The sequence below is a fragment of the Chrysemys picta genome, chromosome 16, assembly GCF_011386835.1.
Source record: "Chrysemys picta bellii isolate R12L10 chromosome 16, ASM1138683v2, whole genome shotgun sequence".
Lineage (NCBI taxonomy): Eukaryota > Metazoa > Chordata > Testudines > Emydidae > Chrysemys > Chrysemys picta.
The window spans coordinates 4,352,163-4,371,696 of NC_088806.1; the positions used below are offsets into that span (position 1 = coordinate 4,352,163).

Here is a 19,534-nt window from a genome sequence, read left to right on the forward strand (position 1 = left end):
AGGGGTATGGTTAGTGTATAGGATTGGGGTTAGTTTCTCAGGGCAGGCCTGGGGCAGGTGCTGAGAACAGGTCTGGGCTGTGGGGAAGCAGCACTCACGCGCGCGCCCCACGCAGCAGGACTTTGGTGCTCTTGGTGAAGGAGTACATGCTGTTACAGTCCAGTTCACTAATGTTGTCCACATCCAGGCACCGAGGCAGTCCAGGGGCGAACTCCTTCCAACTGGGCAGGGAGAGACCACAGAGAACGTTAGCCCTGACCTGCCGCTGCCCTGACATTCCCTCAGCCGCAGTCCCGGGCCAACCTGTACTGCAGTTCCTACCACCCCCTCCATCCCCAGGACCCTGCACAGCCCTGAGCCCCGGGGAGCTCCCCCAACCCCCACCGGGCTCTCACTCACCCATAGCACTTGCGTCGGTGCTTCAGCTCAGCCTGCTGCTGCTCCAGCAGCAACGGGGAATCGGCATCGTTACGAACAGTCTGGCCTGGGCAAAAGAGAGAATGTGAGAGAGATAGATGGGGTGTGTGGGGATGGATGGATGGATAGGCCAACTGACCGAGGGGGGGCGGGTATACAGGAATGGATAGAGAGAGGGGTGGAAGGGGATGGATAGAGAGAGGGGTGTGGATGGGGATGGATGGATAGAGGGGTGCAGATGGGGATATGATGTTCGTCCATCATTATCGATGAAGACCTCAACAACTCATTCTTTCGATGACTGGGCTCTGTGCATCCAGAGATGACTGATCTGTCCGATTCGGGCGTGGAACGTCCTGTCACACGTCGGGCAGACATATAATGGCACTCTCGATGGTGTACGAGCAGCTCTGGACTTGCGCCGCTCACGCTTTTTTTCAGCCTCAGCAATACGCCTCGCCTCAGAGGTGTTACTGCCTGTGTGAATGAGGCTGTGCCATGCTGGACGGTTCAGTGTGAAGGTTTCCCATGTGGCGGTGTTGATCTCAAAGGACTTCAAAGAGGTCTTCAGCGTGTCCTTGAACCGCTTCTTTTGACCTCCATGGGAGCGCTTTCCCTGAGTGAGTTCTCCGTAGAAGAGCTGTTTAGGAATGCGTTCGTCTGACATTCTCACGACATGTCCGGCCCACCTGCTCTGGGCTCTCATCAGCAATGTGTGAACTGACGGCAGACTGGCTCTAGTAAGGACACCAGTATCAGGCACTTTGTCCTGCCATCTGATTTTTAGAAGCTTTCGCAGACAGGAAATGTGGAAGCGATGGAGCGTTCGTGCATGACTCCGATAGACAGTCCACGTCTCACAGGCGTACAGCAGAGTTGGAAGCACCACTGCTCGGTAGACCTTCAGCTTCATTGGTAGGCTGATCCCTCGACGTTCCCAAACGTTGGAGTGCAATCGGCCAAATGCAGAGCTGGCTTTAGCAATTCTGCAGTTTACTTCATCATTGATTGACACTGATCAGGAAAGGGTACTGCCCAGGTAAGTGAAGTGGTCCACTGTCTGAAGTCTGTCCATTTACAGTGATGGACGGTTCTGAGTACGGAGCGTGGGGAGCTGGCTGGTGCATGACCTCAGTGTTCTTGATGTTAATGGTGAGACCGAAGTTGTTGCATGCAGTTGAAAACTTGTCCATACTGGCTTGCATTTCTGGCCCTGTACTAGCATTCAGAGCACAATCATCGGCAAAGAGAAAGTCTCGAGGTACAGTTTCCTTCACCTTGGTGATGGCACGCAGTCGCCTCAGATTAAATAGTTTCCCGTCAGTTCTATACTTCAGGCCTACTCCTTCAGTGCAGTGTTAAAAGGCATCAGTCAAAGTGGCAGAGAATATCATGCTGAACAAAGTGGGTGCTAAAACATACCCTTGCTTGACGCCGTTGGTGACTGGGAAGGCCTCAGATGTTTCACCGTCATCCAGGACACGAGCCATCATACCTTGATGAAATTGAAGTACCATTCGTATAAATCTGTCTGGACAGCCAGATTTCGACATGATCCTCCATAGGCCCTGGCGACTGACAGAGTCAAATGCTTTCGTGAGGTCCACAAAAGTTGTGTAGAGTTCACGATTCTGCTCTTGACACTCTCCTGTAGCTGACGCACAGCGAAGATCATGTCAATAGTCCCACGTCCCTTGCGGAAGCCACACTGTGATTCTGGCAGTAAGCCCTTCTCCAGGTGAGTGATTGATCAGTTCAATAGAACCCGTGCAAGAACTTTCCCCGCTGTAGAAAGCCGCGAGATTCCACGGTGATTGTCGCATACCTGGCGATTGCCCTTCCTCTTATAGAGGTGCAAGATGGATGCGTCTCTAAATTCTTGTGGAATGGTTCCCTGCTTCCAGAAGGACTGAAACAGCTTGGGCTGGGTCTACACTACCCGTCTGAATCGGTGGGTAGAAATCAACCTCTCGGGGATCGGGACGTGACAATCGATCCCCGAATCGACACTTACTCCACCAGCGGAGGTGGGAGTAAGCGCCGTCGACGGGAAGCCGCAGAGGTCGATTTTGCCGCCGTCCTCACAACGGGGTAAGTCGGCTGCGATACGTCGAATTCAGCTACGCTATTCACATAGCTGAATTTGCGTATCTTAAATCGACCCCCCCCTGTAGTGTAGATGTAGCCTCCGTGAGTTTCCGTAGCAGCACGGGTCCACCGACTTTGTACACCTCTGCTGGTATGGCATCTGACCCTGGGGCTTTGCCACTTGACAGTTGATAGCTTTCTTCACTTCATCCTCTTCTGGTGAAGCATCCATGGAGTCATTGACTGCAACCTGGGGCATCTTGTCAATGGCCTCATCATTGATGACTGAGGGGCGATTGAGAATTGCTTCAAAGTGTTCAGCCCATCTCTGGAGAATCTGCATCTTTTCTGTAAGGAGCACAGTACCATCTGGGAGCTTTCCCCTCCTGAACTCTGAAGACTGTGGACCATAGAGTGTGTTAAGGGCTTCATAAAACTGCTTATAGTCGTTGCTGTCCACATAAGCCTGTATTTCATCTGCTTTGGTGCTCAGCCACAAGTCCCGCATTTTGCGCAGTTGGTTCTGTACTGTTCTGCGAGCGTTGATAAAGGCGGTCTTCTTTGCGCTGAGGATGGATCGTTTTGATATGCACGATGCAGGCAGTGCTTCTCAGCAAGTAAGGCCTGGATTTCTGCATCATTTTCATCAAACCAGTCTTGCTGCCTGCATGTGGAGGGCCCCAATACCTTCCATGCAGCTGTATGGACAGTGTTGCAGAATCGCTCCCAGTCTTTCTCAGCGTCATTCTCAATATGAAGATCAGCAGGCTCATTCTCTAGGTCTTCCGCTAGATGGATAGAGGGGTGTACTCAGGGTTGGATAGTCAGAGGGGGTGTGTATGGGAATGGATACCCAGAGGGGGTGTATGGGGATGGATGGATAGCTAGAGGGGTGTGGAAGGGGATGGATAGATAAAGGGGTGTGTACAGGGATGGATACACAGATCAGGTGTCTATGGATCGATGGATAGATAGAGGGCTGTGGAAGGGGATGGACACAGAGGTGTTCGGGATGGAGAGATAGATGTAGGGGTGTGTGCGGGGATGGATAGATCGAGAGGTGGATGGGGTTGGTTAGACTGAAGAATGTGTACAGGAATGGATAGATTGAGTGGGTGTATGGAGATGAACAGAGGGAGGATTCAGGATGGATAGATAGCGGGGGTGTACAGGGATGGATAGACAGAGGGGGTTTATGGGGATGGATAGACAGGGGTGTGGACGGGGATGGGTAGACAGAGGGGAGTATAAGGGCGTGGATAGATAGAGTGGAGGCTGGGGATGGATCGGTAAAGTGCTGTGGATGGGATAGATAGATAGAGGGGTGGATGCGGTTGGATAGACAGGGTGTATATGGGGATGGATATACGGGGGGGGGGTGTACACGGATGAATAGATAGAGGGGGTGAACAAGGATGGATCGATACAGGGGTTGTACGGGAATGGATAGACAGAAGGGATATATGGTGATGGATAGGTAGAGGGATGTTGACGTGGATAGCTAGACAGAGGGGTGGGATGTCTCAGTGGTTTGAGCATTGGCCTGCTAAACTCAGGGTTGTGAGTTCAATCCTTGAGGGGCCACTTAGGGATTTGGGGCAAAATCAGTATCTGGTCCTGCTATTGAAGGCAGGGGGCTGGACTTGATGAGCTTTCAGGGTCCCTTCCAGTTCTAGGAGATAGGATATCTCCATTTATTATTAATATATAGAGGGTGTGCATGGGAATAGATAGGTAGAATGGTGTGCACGCGGATGGCTAGACAGAGGGGGGTGTACAGGGATGGATTGATGCAGGAGGTGTACAGGGATGGATAGAGTGGTGTGGACGGGGTTGGATAGTTAGAGGGGTTGTGGGGGTTGGATATATGGAGGGGATGTGGGGGGTTGGATATATATTGATAGAGGGGTGCGTAGAGAGATGCATATACAGAGGGGTGTGTATGGGGATGGATAGATAGAGGGATGGATGTGGATGGATTGATAGAGGGGTGTGGACGGGGATGGGTAGACAGAGGAGGTGTATGGATATGGAGAGGTACAGGGGTGTGGACGGGGATGGATGGATAGAGGGGGGTGTACGGGGATGGGTAGACAGAGGAGGTGTATGGATATGGAGAGGTACAGGGGTGTGGACGGGGATGGATGGATAGAGGGGGGTGTACGGGGATAGATAGAGCGGGTGTATAGGGATGGATACAGAGGGGTGTGAACAGGGATGGATAGATGTAGGGGTGTGTATGGGGATGGATGGATAAAGGAGGTGTATGGGGATGGACAGATAGAGGGATGTCTATGGGTATAACTATCTACAACCCCCAAGCGGCACCAGCCTAATCCCCATGCACCTTCCCCAAGCCCACAGCCCCCTACCTTTGCCCTCCCGCAGCTCCAGGGTGCAGTAGCCCTCGATCCACTGGTAGCAGGGGAAGCGGTAGCTCTGGCCATGGGGGGAGATGACCTCCACGAAGCTGCAGTACCAGTTGTCGGTGGGGTAGAAGGAGTAGGGCTCCTTGTGGAGTCGCACCAGGACAATGTCCCCCAGCCAGCGCCGGCTGCACAGCTTGAACTCCTCCACCTGCAATGGGGGGGGGTTGGGGGACCGGAGCGTGAGGATGTGACTCAGGGATTAATCCAGCAACTCAGGGGTGAACCGTCAACATCTGTCCCCCCCCCCAATAAAATACTTGTTGGCGTCCTGTGACCCCATTGTGTGGAAGTCTCCAAGGAAACATAGGTCAACCAGGTCAATGTTTCAACTACTGTTCTACTCAGCACCTGCCTTTCATTAGCCTGGAGGTAGAGGCCAAGGTTTACCGGTTTGGCTAGAGCTTGAGGTACCTCAGCATAGCCTAGCAGTGTATAGGAGAAGGGCACAATCCCTTTAAAGCCTTTGTGAGCCCTCAAGCGGTGCCCACCATGTTTTAGAAGCTGCCAGAAACCGGTCAGAGCAGCCCTGTGCATCTAATCTTGGCCTCAGTTAAAGCAGAGGCTGATATCCTGCCCCCCGGCCATCCAAGCCCTCTACCGTGGGCCCAGCCCGCCCCATCCATGCCTTGTGGTTTAATGAGAGGTGCACCCAATGTGACATTGCACTCCATATGTTTTATAAAAATATGTTTATAAGTGTGACTATGATGCAACTGGAATATGCTTTATGCAAAAGGTCTCTTGTAAGGTATCATTACAAAGCTTATAATCTACTGAGTGTGGTCATCCTATTTGTATGAATGTATCATTCTTGTATCTGAAACTAGGAATATGAAATGTAACTCTGAGGGCCTATTGTAGTTATGCAAAGTGTGGGTCATTAATGGTGGTTTGGAATCTTGATGGCTCCCATTAAGCAGGACAATTGGTTGTAAATGGCTCTGTTTACCCGTAAGCCTTCCTGTATACGTGTATGCCAGCAAGTCTGACAGTGGCATGTGATCATGTCACCTGAACTGGAATCTATGCGTACGTCTACACTTACCGGAGGGTCCGGTGGCAGGCAATCGATGTTCTGGGATCGATTTATCACGTCTGGTTTAGACGCGATGGATCGATCCCGGAAGTGCTCGCCGTCGACGCTGGTACTCCAGCTCGGAGAGAGGAGTACGCGGCATCGACGGGGGAGCCTCTGCGCCGCGTCTGGACCCGCGGTAAGTTCGGACTAAGGTACTTCGAATTCAGCTACGTTATTAACGTAGCTGAATTTTGCGTACCTTAGTCCGAAGTGGGGGGGTTAGTGGGGACAAGGCCTAAATTAAACCTGGTGCTTTTCCATTTAGAAGGAGGGGTGGAGACCCAGAGAGAAAGGATTCCCACCTTGGGCCAAAGCTATAAAAGGGGGGGGGGGAAGAACAAGAGGGGAAATCCTCAAATTACCCCCTGAGGTGGAACTAACAAGGACTGTACCAGGAGAAAGGATTGGGCCCAGACTAGGAATGGTCTAGTCTGTGAAAGAAGTTGATTGGAACATCTCTGAAGGTGAGATTTACCTGTATTCAGTTTCTTAATGTATTAGGCTTAGACTTGCGTGTTTTGTTTTATTTTGCTTGGTAACTACTTTGTTCTGTCTGTCATTATTTGGAACCACTTAAATCCTCCTTTTTATACTTAATAAAATCACTTTTGTTTATTAACTAACCCAGAGTAAGTGATTAATACCTGGGAGAGCAAACAGCTGTGCATCTCTCTCTATCAGTGTTATAGAGGGCGGACAATTTATGAGTTTACCCTGCATAAGCTTTATACAGAGTAAAACGGATTTATTTGGGGTTTGGATCCCATTGGGAGCTGGGTGTCTGGGTGCTGGAGACAGGAGCACTTGCTGAGCTGTTTTCAGTTAAGTCTGCAGCTTTGGGGGGTGGTTCAGACCCTGGGTCTGTGTTTGCCCCAGGCTAGCATGTCTGGCTCAACAAGGCAGGGTTCTGGAATCCCAAGCTGGCAGGGAAAACGGGCTCAGAGGTAATTTCAGCACGTCAGGTGACAGTCCCAAGGGGGTTTCTGTGACCAAACCCTTCACACCCCACTCCCCAGGGCCTCGCCAGGTCCCCAGTCTTGAACCCCGGCCTTCCAGGTCCTCGGGCACCCTGCTGAGTCACTGCCCCTCCTTGAACCTGCAGCCGAGGGGCTGGGCTGGCCACGCTGTCTGTGGGTACCCGGACTATATAAAGACCCCAAGAGCCAGAAGATCTGGCTGAGTGACAGACCGATCCCTGTTGCCTCACCCTGCCCTGCCCCATGGCTTCACCCAGCTCTGCCCCACAGCCTCACCTGATCTGCACCCAACCCACTGACCCAGCCCCATGCACCAGATCTTCCGGCCCTCCATGAAAACTCAAAGCATCGCCCCGGATGTCTGATTCCGATCGACCTCCCAGCTATCCAACCCCTTGAGTCTTGCTCTAGAACCCCACCCCCCAGCCCGCCCTATCCCCCGGGCATTACGGTCCCTGTGAACTGTTCCCCAGTGATCTCCAGTCTCTGGCGCTGGCTACTCACCAAAACACCAGGCCTGCCATCCCAAAGGGGCAGCAGCTTGGGACTGGTACAGCACTTAATGCCTCTGCAGTGAGATCTAGTGCTAGCGAAAAGGAGACTGAGTTTGTTTTCCAAGTAGATGCAGATTGTGAGTCCGGGTTTTGGCCTCCAGGGCCTACCATGAAACATATCAACGCGAGTTTGGCAGCTTCTCTTCTGTCTCTTTAGACACCAGGCTGTGACTCCACAAAGGAATACAGCAACTTCTGCACTTGGATGGGACAAATGGGCCCATCTAGCCCGGTATCCCATCTCCCACCGCGTTGCGGAAAGCCTCTCAGTTTGAGTAAGAAAACCCATGGAGAAACATTTTGTAATAACCTTCCATGAGTGAGGCATCTCCTTCGCTCAAGGCACTTGGGAACTGGCTGGTAGCAGTGAATTCTCGAGTGAATATAAAGCCCTTTAATCTGATTACGTTTTCGCTGCTTTTGTTGAATGTCCCATTATTTATTTATCTATTATTATTATTATTAATATAAGAAGAGGTCACATTTTCAAGATTTTTTTCTGCCCTGCAAATGGAAGAAATGGAGTTTCTTAAAAAAAAAAATAAAAACCTAGATTCTCACAGATTCACATGACTCCAGGTGCTTGGGGCTTTAAGATATATCCCAAAGATCACATGATGCGCAAAAAAGTCAGGTGAGTTAGCAATGCTGTAGAAATGCCAGCGCTGTTAACTATTTCAGTACTATCCGCAAGTGTTCACACATGGTCAGTGTATAGGCTTGTTTGTCAGCCTGAGATAGAATTTGGGGTGTGACTTTTTCATATGCTTATATCTTATAATATGTGTAAACAAAAGACAAAGATTAGGGGCATGCACAGCAGGTATATGTGGGCCTGCTAAGGAGGGGGAGCGGGGAATAGGGAAGGGGGACACAGGCCGGGCTCTGCAGCATCAGAGCTGGGAAGAGGAACACGGGGGAACAGACACTGCCGGTGTGTAGAGCGATGGATATGCTTGCATGGAACTAACCCCAATAAACATCTCATTGCCTGCACTTCGTCCTGCTGCCCACCTGCTTTCTGTCCGTGTGACAAGAACCAGGGACAGGGTGAAGGGTTGGCATGCACATGTACGCACTCCCATCGGGACTAGGGTGCATGAATGGATCTGTGGAACTCATTGCTTTGTGCAATCGAACCAGCGCACACTACCCGATTCCATACCAAGTGCTCAAGCCGGTGTGGACAATACCCCGTTTGCCTGTGAATATCCCGTGGACTCATAATACGGACAACAGCACGCGAAACCTGCAGGAGCAGCTCGCTGCCACTGCCAACAACCGGACAGATTTAAAACATACACTCCAGAATGGTGTTAAAAGACCTTGACCCTGTCAGAGGAGGAGGAGCAGTTCTGGTGGTGGCCTGGATGTTGGACTATATTACAATAACCAGGACTCCCGATGTTACTGTGGATTATTATGGCTATTGGCCTGTTGTTAAGTATGCTAATTTTGCAGTGTCTACTGCAGTGGTTAAGGGGGGCACGGACCCACAAGGTACAACCACTAATTATCATGGAAGAGCCCTCCATCACAGTGTGACAGATAACCCAGACCCAACCTCTCAGGCACACCATAATGGGGCTTCTGACATACTCATTGGAATATGGATGTCCGTACGAGGGAAGGTGCAGAGCAAAGGGGGCAGTGGGGCAAATGGAGCATTAACACATTCCATCTTGATGCCTGGCCCTATCAGGAAATGTCACCATATGTCCTAGGCTTTTCCCGGGATACCTGGGGCAGTGGATCCCAGAAGAAAATAAAAAGAAGGGGCTGGAGTGTTAGGATATAGGCTTGTTTGTCAGCCTCAAATAGAATTTTGGGTGTGATCCTTATATTGATATGTGGGAAGGAAAGACAAAGATGTGTGTTACATCTCCCACAGCCAGATGGGGTGATAAGAGATAAGAGGTGGGACTAAAATGTTACAGGGCATGGTGGGAGCGTAATCTACGAGCATACACTGGGAGGCTGCCTGGCTCCTCTTTCCAGCCAAGATCAAGCAACCAGTTAGGAGGGAGCAATGGGATTGGGGGGGGGGGTGTAGGAGCAGGATTTTATAACTACTATGAGAATTAATGTATGATTTGATTTCATCCTGCCAGCCACCCTTTTTGAATAGCAGAAAGGAATGACCCTCTGGGACTATGGGATTCTGTTTCCCATATGCATTACAAATTGGGCCCTTTTAGTTCTGTGTTTTAATTTTAGTTAGTAAGAGACAGGATCCTGTATTGTGTCTACGTTAAATAGATTAGAGGAACGTTGAAGGCCTGGGTCTCAATGTGAATCGTTTCAGTTATAAAACTTAGCAAGGTTTAATTTACAATGTCTTTTTGCTCGATATAAAATACTGCTGTTTGTGTTCTCAAAGGTCTGTGTAAAAGACTGTTTGTGTGAATGAGGAATGCATGCATCAGGAAAAGATAAGGTGTGACGGATGGTCAAGAAAGGAGGAATGAAGACACTCATCGAGACTTATTGATGCCAGAGAACCATCACGGTGCATCCATGATTGAGGAAGGGCAGATTGATGACCCTGAGGCGGAGGCTGGAACCCCTAAAGACAATTGATTAAATCCAATCCGGGATGACCCTCTCGGAGGTGTTTTGGAAGGTTTACATCAAAAGATAACACCAGTTAAGGAGTAACCGGTCATAAACTGACACAGCAAAATCCATAGACTTCAACAGAGAAAAGGGACTATAAGAACAGGGTGCTTTGCCATGGGACTGTGGGTTCATCTTGCCACTACTCCAGGAGCATCGGATTGAGACCGACAGAGCCCGGCTCCCCTCTGCGACCAATCTGCCTGGCCACTAGATTGATCCAGACTCTGGACTGGTAACTATAGACATCGCCTGGCGGGACTGTGTGCATGGTGTGTGTGTGTGTGACTGAAAAGCATATGCTAACTGCTGTATTCTCACTACATGCGGCATATTGCCTTCTCCCCTATAAAAGATCTCGTGTGCTTTGTTTAAGCATAACAGGGGGAAGGCATACGACACACTAAAAGCCGGAGATGAGCCTGGCCTTGGCCAGGACACAACCTCACTCCTTACCCCTCTGTAGCGGTGCAGGTGGCCCACTCCAGCCGGGGGTGGGGCAGAAGCAGCCAGGGAGGCTGTGGAAACCTGTAGCTAATTAGGGCGAGGCTTGTTAGGAGCCGCACGGGAGGCAGCTGCTGCGGCAGCACAGATATAAGGAGCGGCCCAGCAAAGCAGAAGGGAGTCTCCCCCCGACAAGCCAGGGAGGAGGACGGGCTCCCAGGGATAGCACCGAAGATAGAGCAGTGCTGGGCAGGCTCAGGGGAGCGGAGGGGGAGCTCTGGCCTGTTGCCTGCTAGGCTGCAGGCCCCCATTAGAAAGGGCCAAGAAGGGCCAAGAGGAAGTGGCCCAGAACGATATGTAGAGAAGGGGAGAGGAAGGCAGGGAGGCTGCCACTAGAGGATCTCTGGATCGGGACCCAGAGTAGTGGGTGGGCCTGGGTCCCCCCCGTGCACTGCACCTGGCCACGGAGGAGCAGGGCCAATACAGACTGCAACTTGCCCCTGCAGAGAGGGGCCAGACTTTGGGTTGTGGTTGGCCCCGAGGCAGGTGCAAGTCACAGGACTGCCGTGACCCCCGGAAGGGGGGTGAGGAAGAAGTAGTGGGCACTGCCGGAGGGCAGCGTCCTGAAGAGAATCCCGCCAAGCAGGGGAGCAACGCGGGTTTGAAACAGCAGAGTAGGGTAGACAATGGGCAGGACACCCGCTGCAGAGGGAACTCCAGAGCTGGAGTGAGCTAATCCCCGGAGCAACCAGCAGGAGGTGCCACAGTGGTGAGTCGTGCTCCATTATACCCTCCCACGGGGTACAAAGGTGCTGGGACCCCACGCCCCTCCAAAATGGAACATGACCATAAGCTGCAAGGGGTGGGACCAGGGGTGTGCGCTGCTGGTATATGTGGGGCTGATAAGGAGGAGGTGGGGGAAATGGGGAACAGGGACACAGGCTGGGCTCTGCAGCATCAGAGCTGGGAACAGAACCCTGGGAAATAGACTCTGCCGGCGTGTAGAGCGATGGATGTTTGCTTGGAACTAACCCCAATAAACATCACGTTGCCTGCACTTCCGACTTCTGGTCTTCTGCTTTCTGTCTGCGTGACAAGAACCAGGGGAGGGGGTGAAGGGAAAGCCCCCTAACACGCACCATCCCTCAGCATCCCTCCCAAGTTTGGTTTACAAATCATGAGATTAAAAAAAAGCAGCAACCTGTGTGCTTTGTATTTTTGAGGCATTTCTAAAGCTAGTCTATTTTAGGCACTTATCTGGCACCCATCACTGCTATATGGAGGCATCTTGAATCTTTAACACATTTACCCCCACTGCACTTTTGTGAAGTAGTACAGTGCTGTTATCCCCATTATATAAATGGGGAAACTGAGTCACAGGCTTTCAGACAGTGGTAGCACAGGGAATAGAACCAGGATCTAGCATAGCCCTGTCAATTACTTTAACCACTGGACCATCCTCCCCACATAGTATAATAAGGGCAGAGAATGGATTTTTCAATTCCGGCAATTCCAACAAAGTTGGCGGGGTGGGATTCACTTCTGGTCAAACCGAAAAAATGAAATTTTTGGCCAATCAAAAAATCAAGGGACATCATTTCAGGTTGAACAAAATATTTCATTCGACCTGAAACAAAATGTTTTGTTTTGATCTCAAGCAATTTTTTAATGTTTTAAACAAAATGAAACATAAAAGAAATGCTCATTGCCTAGAAAAATTGAATACTTTCATTTTGAAAATGAGAAGACCGAAACATTCTGATTTTTTTGTTTTGGAACTCAAACAGTTCAGTGGAATCAGTGAAAATTTGTGAAAGGTCGTGCCAAATAGCAATTTTTCACCATAAAAAAAATTACTGTTGAAAATTTGCACCCCTTTCTCCTCTCTAGCATAAGCAGTAACATTCTCACAATAAAAGCTGCCAGTCTCCTGTAATAATCACGTGACTCCAGGCACTGGAGATTTAAGAAAAAAACACTAACTATTTGGAGATCTTTTAAGCTGCACTTAATTCAGGTTTTCTACACAACCACAAGGACTAGAAACTTCAATATTTTTTCAAATGAATGCAGAGTCGCCCAGCGTAACCCCATGACTCCAGAAGCTCAGGATTGATGATCAAACAGCCCCAAGTCATAAGCATTGGCAACCCCCCCACACACTTTCTACTGGGAGATTCTGTCCACAGAGCTTGGCCCGTTCTACTAGTACTCACCGCCCCAGGGTTGAAGATCTTCCCCCAATTGTCGAGGGGCTTCTTGTCGCTTTCCTCATGGGTCCCCACCAGGGTGATGGAGATGGAGCTGAATGTCCCTGCTAGCAGGAAGTTCCCGGTGGTGACACGGACTTTGTAGGTGCCCATCGTAATTTGTGAGGCAGGGAGGAGCGTATCTGGCGGGATCCCTTGTCTGGCTGGCTGTCCTTGCCAGAGATCCGGTGTTATCTCCCAGTTCTGCCCTGCTGCTGGTTTTTATATTGCCCTCATTAAGCAACTGGTGATGTGAGTGGTGATGTGATGTGAGCACTGGGGGTTGGACACAGGCAAAGGGCGGTGAGGCTGACTTGGCTAATTTTCATTTCCAATGAATGCTTAAGGACGCCTCTGCCCGCTGCTCACACAAGGTGATAAAACAAAGTGGTGACAGACCAGGTGTTGGACTGGATAGATAAGTGGTATATTTCTGATATGGGAAATGTAAGAAAGAGTGACTCCACCGCAGACTCCAGGATTTGGAGTGACCATTAGAAAGAAATATGTCTCTCAGCCGGCTCTCTCAACCTGCTGAGTTTGTGCTAATTGAAACAGGCCTGCCAGTTTGCAAGGTCTGTGCTAATTGTAGAAAAACATCCAGAGACAAAGAGTTTGCTGGTACAACTTTCTTTTCCTGAACTCTGGAATAAGATGTGTGAACCCCCCACTCTTCCATGCTTATCTTGTTCGTTTCCTTTAGATATAACAAGTAGGATGAAAAGAGTTATTGAAGTCTGCCATGTCCCACTGATTTTAGAATGGTTCTGTTAAAGAATGGGTAGATGATTAAAATGCAGATGTGACAGGATATATGTTGGAGTGTGAGTGTGATTGTATGTATGTATGTATGATTGAATGAGGAATGAAAGATTAAAGGTTGAGATGCCAACTTAAAAATCAGATTGTCTGGCTGAAGAAAGCAGTGGACGAGATAGGCTGATAACCCTGAGGGCATACTTGCCCCAAGGACAGGAGGGCCGAAGAACAAGATAACAACATGTTGTCATTCCGACATTGCTGTGCCATCTTCGTGATTGACTATCAGCTGAAATGAGAACGGTGATGGATTATCATTTCAAACATGAAAACAACATGATGAAGCAAACCCTATAAACTTGTAGGAGGAGAAATCACTATAAGAACAGATCCTGAAGACTGAGGACTTCGGGTCTGATTCTGCAAACCAACCTCCAGGAGCATCAGATGTGCATCTCACAAGACCCTGCTCCACCCTCATGTCCAGGCCAGTGACTTGGCACGAGCAACTCTGAGGCTGGGAACTATAACAACTTTGCAGAACTTGTGTGTGTGAGTGAATGAGATGTTACAGCTATAACTGATTGCTTTCTCTGATTCTTTCTGTATTCACAATAAACGTGGCATTTTGCCTTATCCCATTTAATAAGTTCCTGCTGGTTTTTATTTTCTTGGTTTAACATTTTGGTGGAGAATTGCGAAAGGGGAATATTGGCATATGTCTTGGCTATTGTGAAAATTGGTGTGCACACCACCAGCTCTAGAGAGCTTGGCACTTCTATCTTGACAACCAGACAAACTGTGAAGGATATAGGAGTTTGTCCACCCTCTAGGTCTTGAAGGATATATATATAGACAGGGGTAAATCAACCTCCTTGCCTTGAAGGATATGTATAGGCAGGGGTAAATATTATTCAGCTACGATTTCAGAATCCAGACTGTGTCACTCACTGAACCGTGTCAGGGGTGATGGAAAGTTTGAAGTATCGGTGTTAGTCTTGATCTGTAAAAAGCAACAGAGTCCCGTGGCACCTTATAGACTAACAGCATAAGCTTTCGTGGGTGAATACCCACTTCGTCAGATGCATCTGAAAGTTTGAACAAGCTTTTAAAAAATGTCCAAGGAAAGGCAGGGTAAGCTGTTGCCTGAAGGGGAAGTCAAACTGGAGGTGGTCCTGACCTCACCTGTTAAGGAAATCACTCCTTTTAAACAGATCTTGTTCTGTTAACCCAAACTCTGAAACATATAGGAATTTGGGCAGTGTAGGATTTTTTTGTGAGTGATATTGCGGTGATTTTACAATTTTGAAAGAAATGTCCAAGGAAAGGCAGCAGGAGGGGTGGGGGCTAGTTATGGAGCCCTCCCTCCTTCCTAAATTGGTAGTGGAACAAAGCCTGTGCCCATGGAAAGGGACGGTTCAGTGAGGAAAGCAGGATCGGGCCCAGACAAGCAGGCAGGCAACAGATAATGAAATTAGAAAACAGGTTGGAAGCCCTGAGGGCAGAATGGCAGGAGTAAAGAAAGGAGTAAGTAAGTACAGCCATGGGGAATTCAGATCCCTGGAACAATACTTGAAATGGTAAAATCTGAGTTGATAAAAGTGTCATTTTGGGAGGTATGCAAGTGATTTAAGGAAAGAGAGTGAGACGTTAACTCTGTAGAGGCTGGAGGGAATTAAGCAGTTAAACTTTGTGGAAAGGACCTAGTGGTTACAGTGGACGAGAAGCTGGATATGAGTTGATAGTGTGCCCTTGTTGCCAAGAAGGCTAACGGCATTTTGGGCTGTATAAGTAGAGGCATTGCCAGCAGATTGAGGGGCGTGATCCTTCCCCTCTATTCGACATTGGTGAGCCTCATCTGGAGTACTGTGTCCAGTTTTGGGCCCCACACTACAAGAAGGATGTGGAAAAATTGGAAAGAGTCCAGCAGAGGGCAACAAAAATGATTAGGGGGCTGGGGCACATATGGGGCACTTATGAGGAGAGGCTGAGGGAACTGGGATTATTTACCCTCCAGAAGAGAAGAATGAGGGAGGATTTGATAGCTGCTTTCAACTACCTGAAAGGGGGTTCCAAAGAGGATGGATCTAGACTGTTCTCAGTGGTAGCAGATGACAGAACAAGGAGTAATGGTCTCAAGACGCAGTGCGGGAGGTCTAGGTTGGATATTTGGAAAAACTTTTTCACTAGGAGGGTGGTGAAGCACTGGAATGGGTTCCCTAGAGTGGAATCTCCATCCTTAGAGGTTTTTAAGCTCAGGCTTGACAAAGCCCTGGCTGGGATGATTTCGTTGAGGATTGGTCCTGCTTTGAGCAGGGGGTTGGACTAGATACCTCCTGAGGTCCCTTCCAACCCTGATATTCTAGGATTCTATGAAAATGTTAAAAAGGGAAAGCGCTAGGGAAAAATAACTCTTGGTTTCTTTGCAGCTGTTCTGAAGGGAAAATGGGCCCTTTTCCAAAGGAATGTTTGTAAATAAGCCAGGCAAAAAGAGACAATCGATTAAAATCATTCGAATATGGACAATTTAGTCAAATTTGCTAAAAGAACATAAGGGGTTTCTATTGGAACTGCCCCCAAATGTATACAAATGTAATCTATGGACACCTGTGTAAAAATTAAAGCAGTGTAAGAATTTTTAAAAAATAAAGAATATGTGGGGGTATTGATATTTTGAGTAAAATATGTCAGCTTCTAAGGACCAATTGGTTTGGTTTTGTTTTTAATAATGCCACTAAAAATCCATTTGACTCTTTAATTCGAAGTTGCAAAACTGACAGACCTTTTTGCCAGACACTGGTAATTGGTGTTGTTTGGCTTTGGGATTTGGCATTTAACCCTTAAGGGGTAACTCGATGCTTTACACAATTTAAAATGTTTTTAAATAAGGACCAAAGTCGTGGTTGCAGCAGAGTTTTCAAGGACCTTTGTTAAAGTGACAGTCTGATTACTCAGAGCCACCTTCGGTCCAATGTTCCTAACATTGCTTCTTTTTTTTTGTGAACCTCCCCCCTTCTGTTGCTTCAGAGGGGCATTGTCTCTTTTTTCTTTAATTTCTTATACTTTTACTACAGCTCTCATCTGCTAATTTGTTACAAAAAACGAACAATCAACTAAACAAACAAAGGTTAAGTTGATTTGGACTTAAACTAACATTCAGTTGCTAAAATGTTGCAGAATCCCCTATTCCTAACAGTTGTTCTCAAGAGGTCTCTGGGGACCTGAAAGATGGGGCCCTACAATCATGGGCAAAGGTCTTACAGGTTATGGGGGCCCATGAACTACCCTTCAGGGTTTGGGGAAGTAGAACCAGGGTGCCCAGAAGAAAGTGTGGAAGTAACAATACAAGCAAATGTAACTAACAATACAAGTGTATCAATAACAGAAATCAACAACAAAATGATTATTAGAGAACCTAACAAAAAATAAACCTGATGCACTGGGGACCAAAGTCGTTTGGACAGAGGTGGATATGATTGATAATTTGGTTGGAGATGAGGGAAGTAGAGAGAGGAAAAGGCATTTACCCTGTCTAGTGTAGTATCCCCTCTCTCTCTGGACCCAATGCTAGCAAAGGACACTCACCAGAGACAGACACAGGACATGCAACACAGACTTTGTCGCGACACTATAACCATGGTATTTTTAGAACTCTTCAGCTGGTACCAGCTCTCCTGATGTTCCGGTTCACAGGCTGAAAGATAGAAGCTTAGAAACAAATTAGCACCGTGCTCCCACCACGGCAGACCCTGCTTGGTCTCTGCCACAGTGTGTCCGGTACTTGGGGCTGCACAAATGTTCATTAAGCGGTGCATTTCTCATGAGTTTAAATCCTCCCTTTCTCCCAATAAAAGGGCATTAACACTCCATCTAGAAAAAAATTTCCATTTTAAAATCCCCAGCCACTTTGCCATGGCCTGGAGATCTGAGGCAGAAGCAGGCACTGTTGTTACTGTTGCAATGGCATTTTGGCCCTGGGAAGAGGAATCTACCCAAATATCCCCTTCCCAATCTCCAGAGGGGTCCCAAAAGTCTGCCCCTTCTGGGGTCTCAAATGTCCCTTCTCCTGATGTTACTGCTGCAATTTGTCTATTTGCAAATATTTCTTTTTCAATTTGTTTCTTTTTCTTTTGTATGCTGCTGTAAGATTTGAGAGTGCTGTTTTAACTCTCTGCACCCATCCTTAAGGGCATCTAACTAGGTTTGGGTACTAATGGACAGACATTTTCATTTTTCTGCTTTTGCAGCAGAGACCTGTAAATCTTGGTGCAGTTTTTTGTTTTCATTTTTACATTTAGCCAATTGAAGGAATACCTCATTACAGGTTTTCCATAGAAGCCAAACTGCGGCTACTTTTTTTTCCATTGGAGTTGAGGGTTTATATATCAATAAGTACCTAGGCAATTTGTCTTCTAGGTCTGAAATTGTATGGACATCAGCTAACACTTGATCAGACCAAGGGCTGTGTCCAAATTTTTGCAAGGTTTGTTCAAAAGGTGTGGGTTCTTGTACAAAAGGCAATGTTTCCTGTTTTTCTTTAAGGATATCTTTAGACAGTGTTTTCTTAAACATTTCCCCCAACAATTGTAGGCAACAACCAACCACAACACAAAACCAAATTGATAAACATCAATCACTATAACCCCCTAACTCCTAGAAGAGCAATTTTACTATTTAACTCCTGGAAGAGCAACTTTATAATATCCAAACCTAAACTCCTATTTCCTTCAGGGTTTATGTGGTTAATTGAAAGTTTCCAATCTTTTTTCCACAGTGCCAGGCTTACTAAAGCTGGCAGTGTACACACCAGTTTTTATAATAATCGTGGATTCTATGCTTGCTCCCCCTACTGCATTCTCCACCAATAATGTTATGCAGACAAAACTACACAGGATGGTTTCAGGGGGCAAGGCAAAGATGCCACATTTACTATGATAACAATTTGATCTATAACCACTAGCTAATACCTTAATACTTATACACGGAGAGAGAGAGAGACACACACACACCAAATGTTCTGCAGCTGCTGGATAGTTACCAGTCCTGAACATAGCTTGAGTTCCCAGCTTGGGATCGAAGCTTGTGGCGGCTAACTGGCCAGGAAAGCCGGGCACAAGGAAGGGCTGGGTCTGCACTCCCATGTTGGCAGCAGAACTTTACCCAAAGTTTCCCATCTCACCCATCCTTTTTGTAGGCTTTAGTTGGAATCCAGAGTCTATAGGTCTTGCTGTGTCACGCTGCCTCTGGGTTCGGTGTGATTGATCACCTGTCAATTGCAGATGTGACTTTCAGCCTGGGACCTGGCTTTGATCTTCCTTCTATTGTACCTTTGTTCTTTTCTCTTTAGGGTGGACTCTTCTTACTTTGTTAGGGCTGTTGTATGCATCTTCAGCCGTTGGCGTTTGAACTCTGTTTCATCAGGACAGGCTGGTGCTGGAGGTTGATTCCATCATCCATCCATACCTCATTCACACATCTAAACTAAACTAAGAAGATTACAGCAGGGTTTGCAAAAATTAAGGTTGCAGCAAGCTTACAAAATGGAGTAAGCGTTGTAAAATGGAGTTTGAATTACAATATGGCAAACAGTGAACAGAAGTTACAATGTAGGCAAGTGTAATGAATGGCAAACAATGAACAGAAGTTACAATACTGAAACAGTGCAAGTCTTAGGGGGAGGGATAGCTCAGTGGTTTGAGCATTGGTTTGCTAAACCCAGAGTTGTAAGCTCAATCCTTAAGGGGCCTATCTGGGGCAAAAATCTGTCTGGGGATTGGTCCTGCCTTCAGCAGGAGGTTGGACTATATACCTCCTGAGGTCCTTTCCAGCCCTGATATTCTATGATTCAGTGATTTAAGCAGGAATTGGATTGACAGTGAAACATACAAGGGCAACTGGCTGAACAGCTAGGGCTCTTAACAAG

General features: G+C 47.9%; 1 protein-coding gene across 1 annotated transcript in view; it reads right to left on the reverse strand.

Annotated features, from left to right (window-relative positions):
• The window catches only part of LOC101931286 (hydroperoxide isomerase ALOXE3-like), an 84,080-nt gene extending 65,082 nt beyond the window's left edge, over positions 1 to 18,998 (reverse strand). The window contains exons 1-5 of the mRNA XM_065570169.1: positions 18,621 to 18,998; positions 12,820 to 13,900; positions 4,878 to 5,082; positions 400 to 484; positions 99 to 221 (exon numbers count right to left, since the gene is read on the reverse strand). Of these exons, the coding sequence (XP_065426241.1) occupies positions 99 to 221; positions 400 to 484; positions 4,878 to 5,082; positions 12,820 to 12,966 (560 nt within the window). The 5' untranslated portion in view covers positions 12,967 to 13,900; positions 18,621 to 18,998. The remainder of the gene's footprint in view (positions 1 to 98; positions 222 to 399; positions 485 to 4,877; positions 5,083 to 12,819; positions 13,901 to 18,620) is intronic.
• Between the last annotated feature and the right edge of the window lie 536 nt (positions 18,999 to 19,534).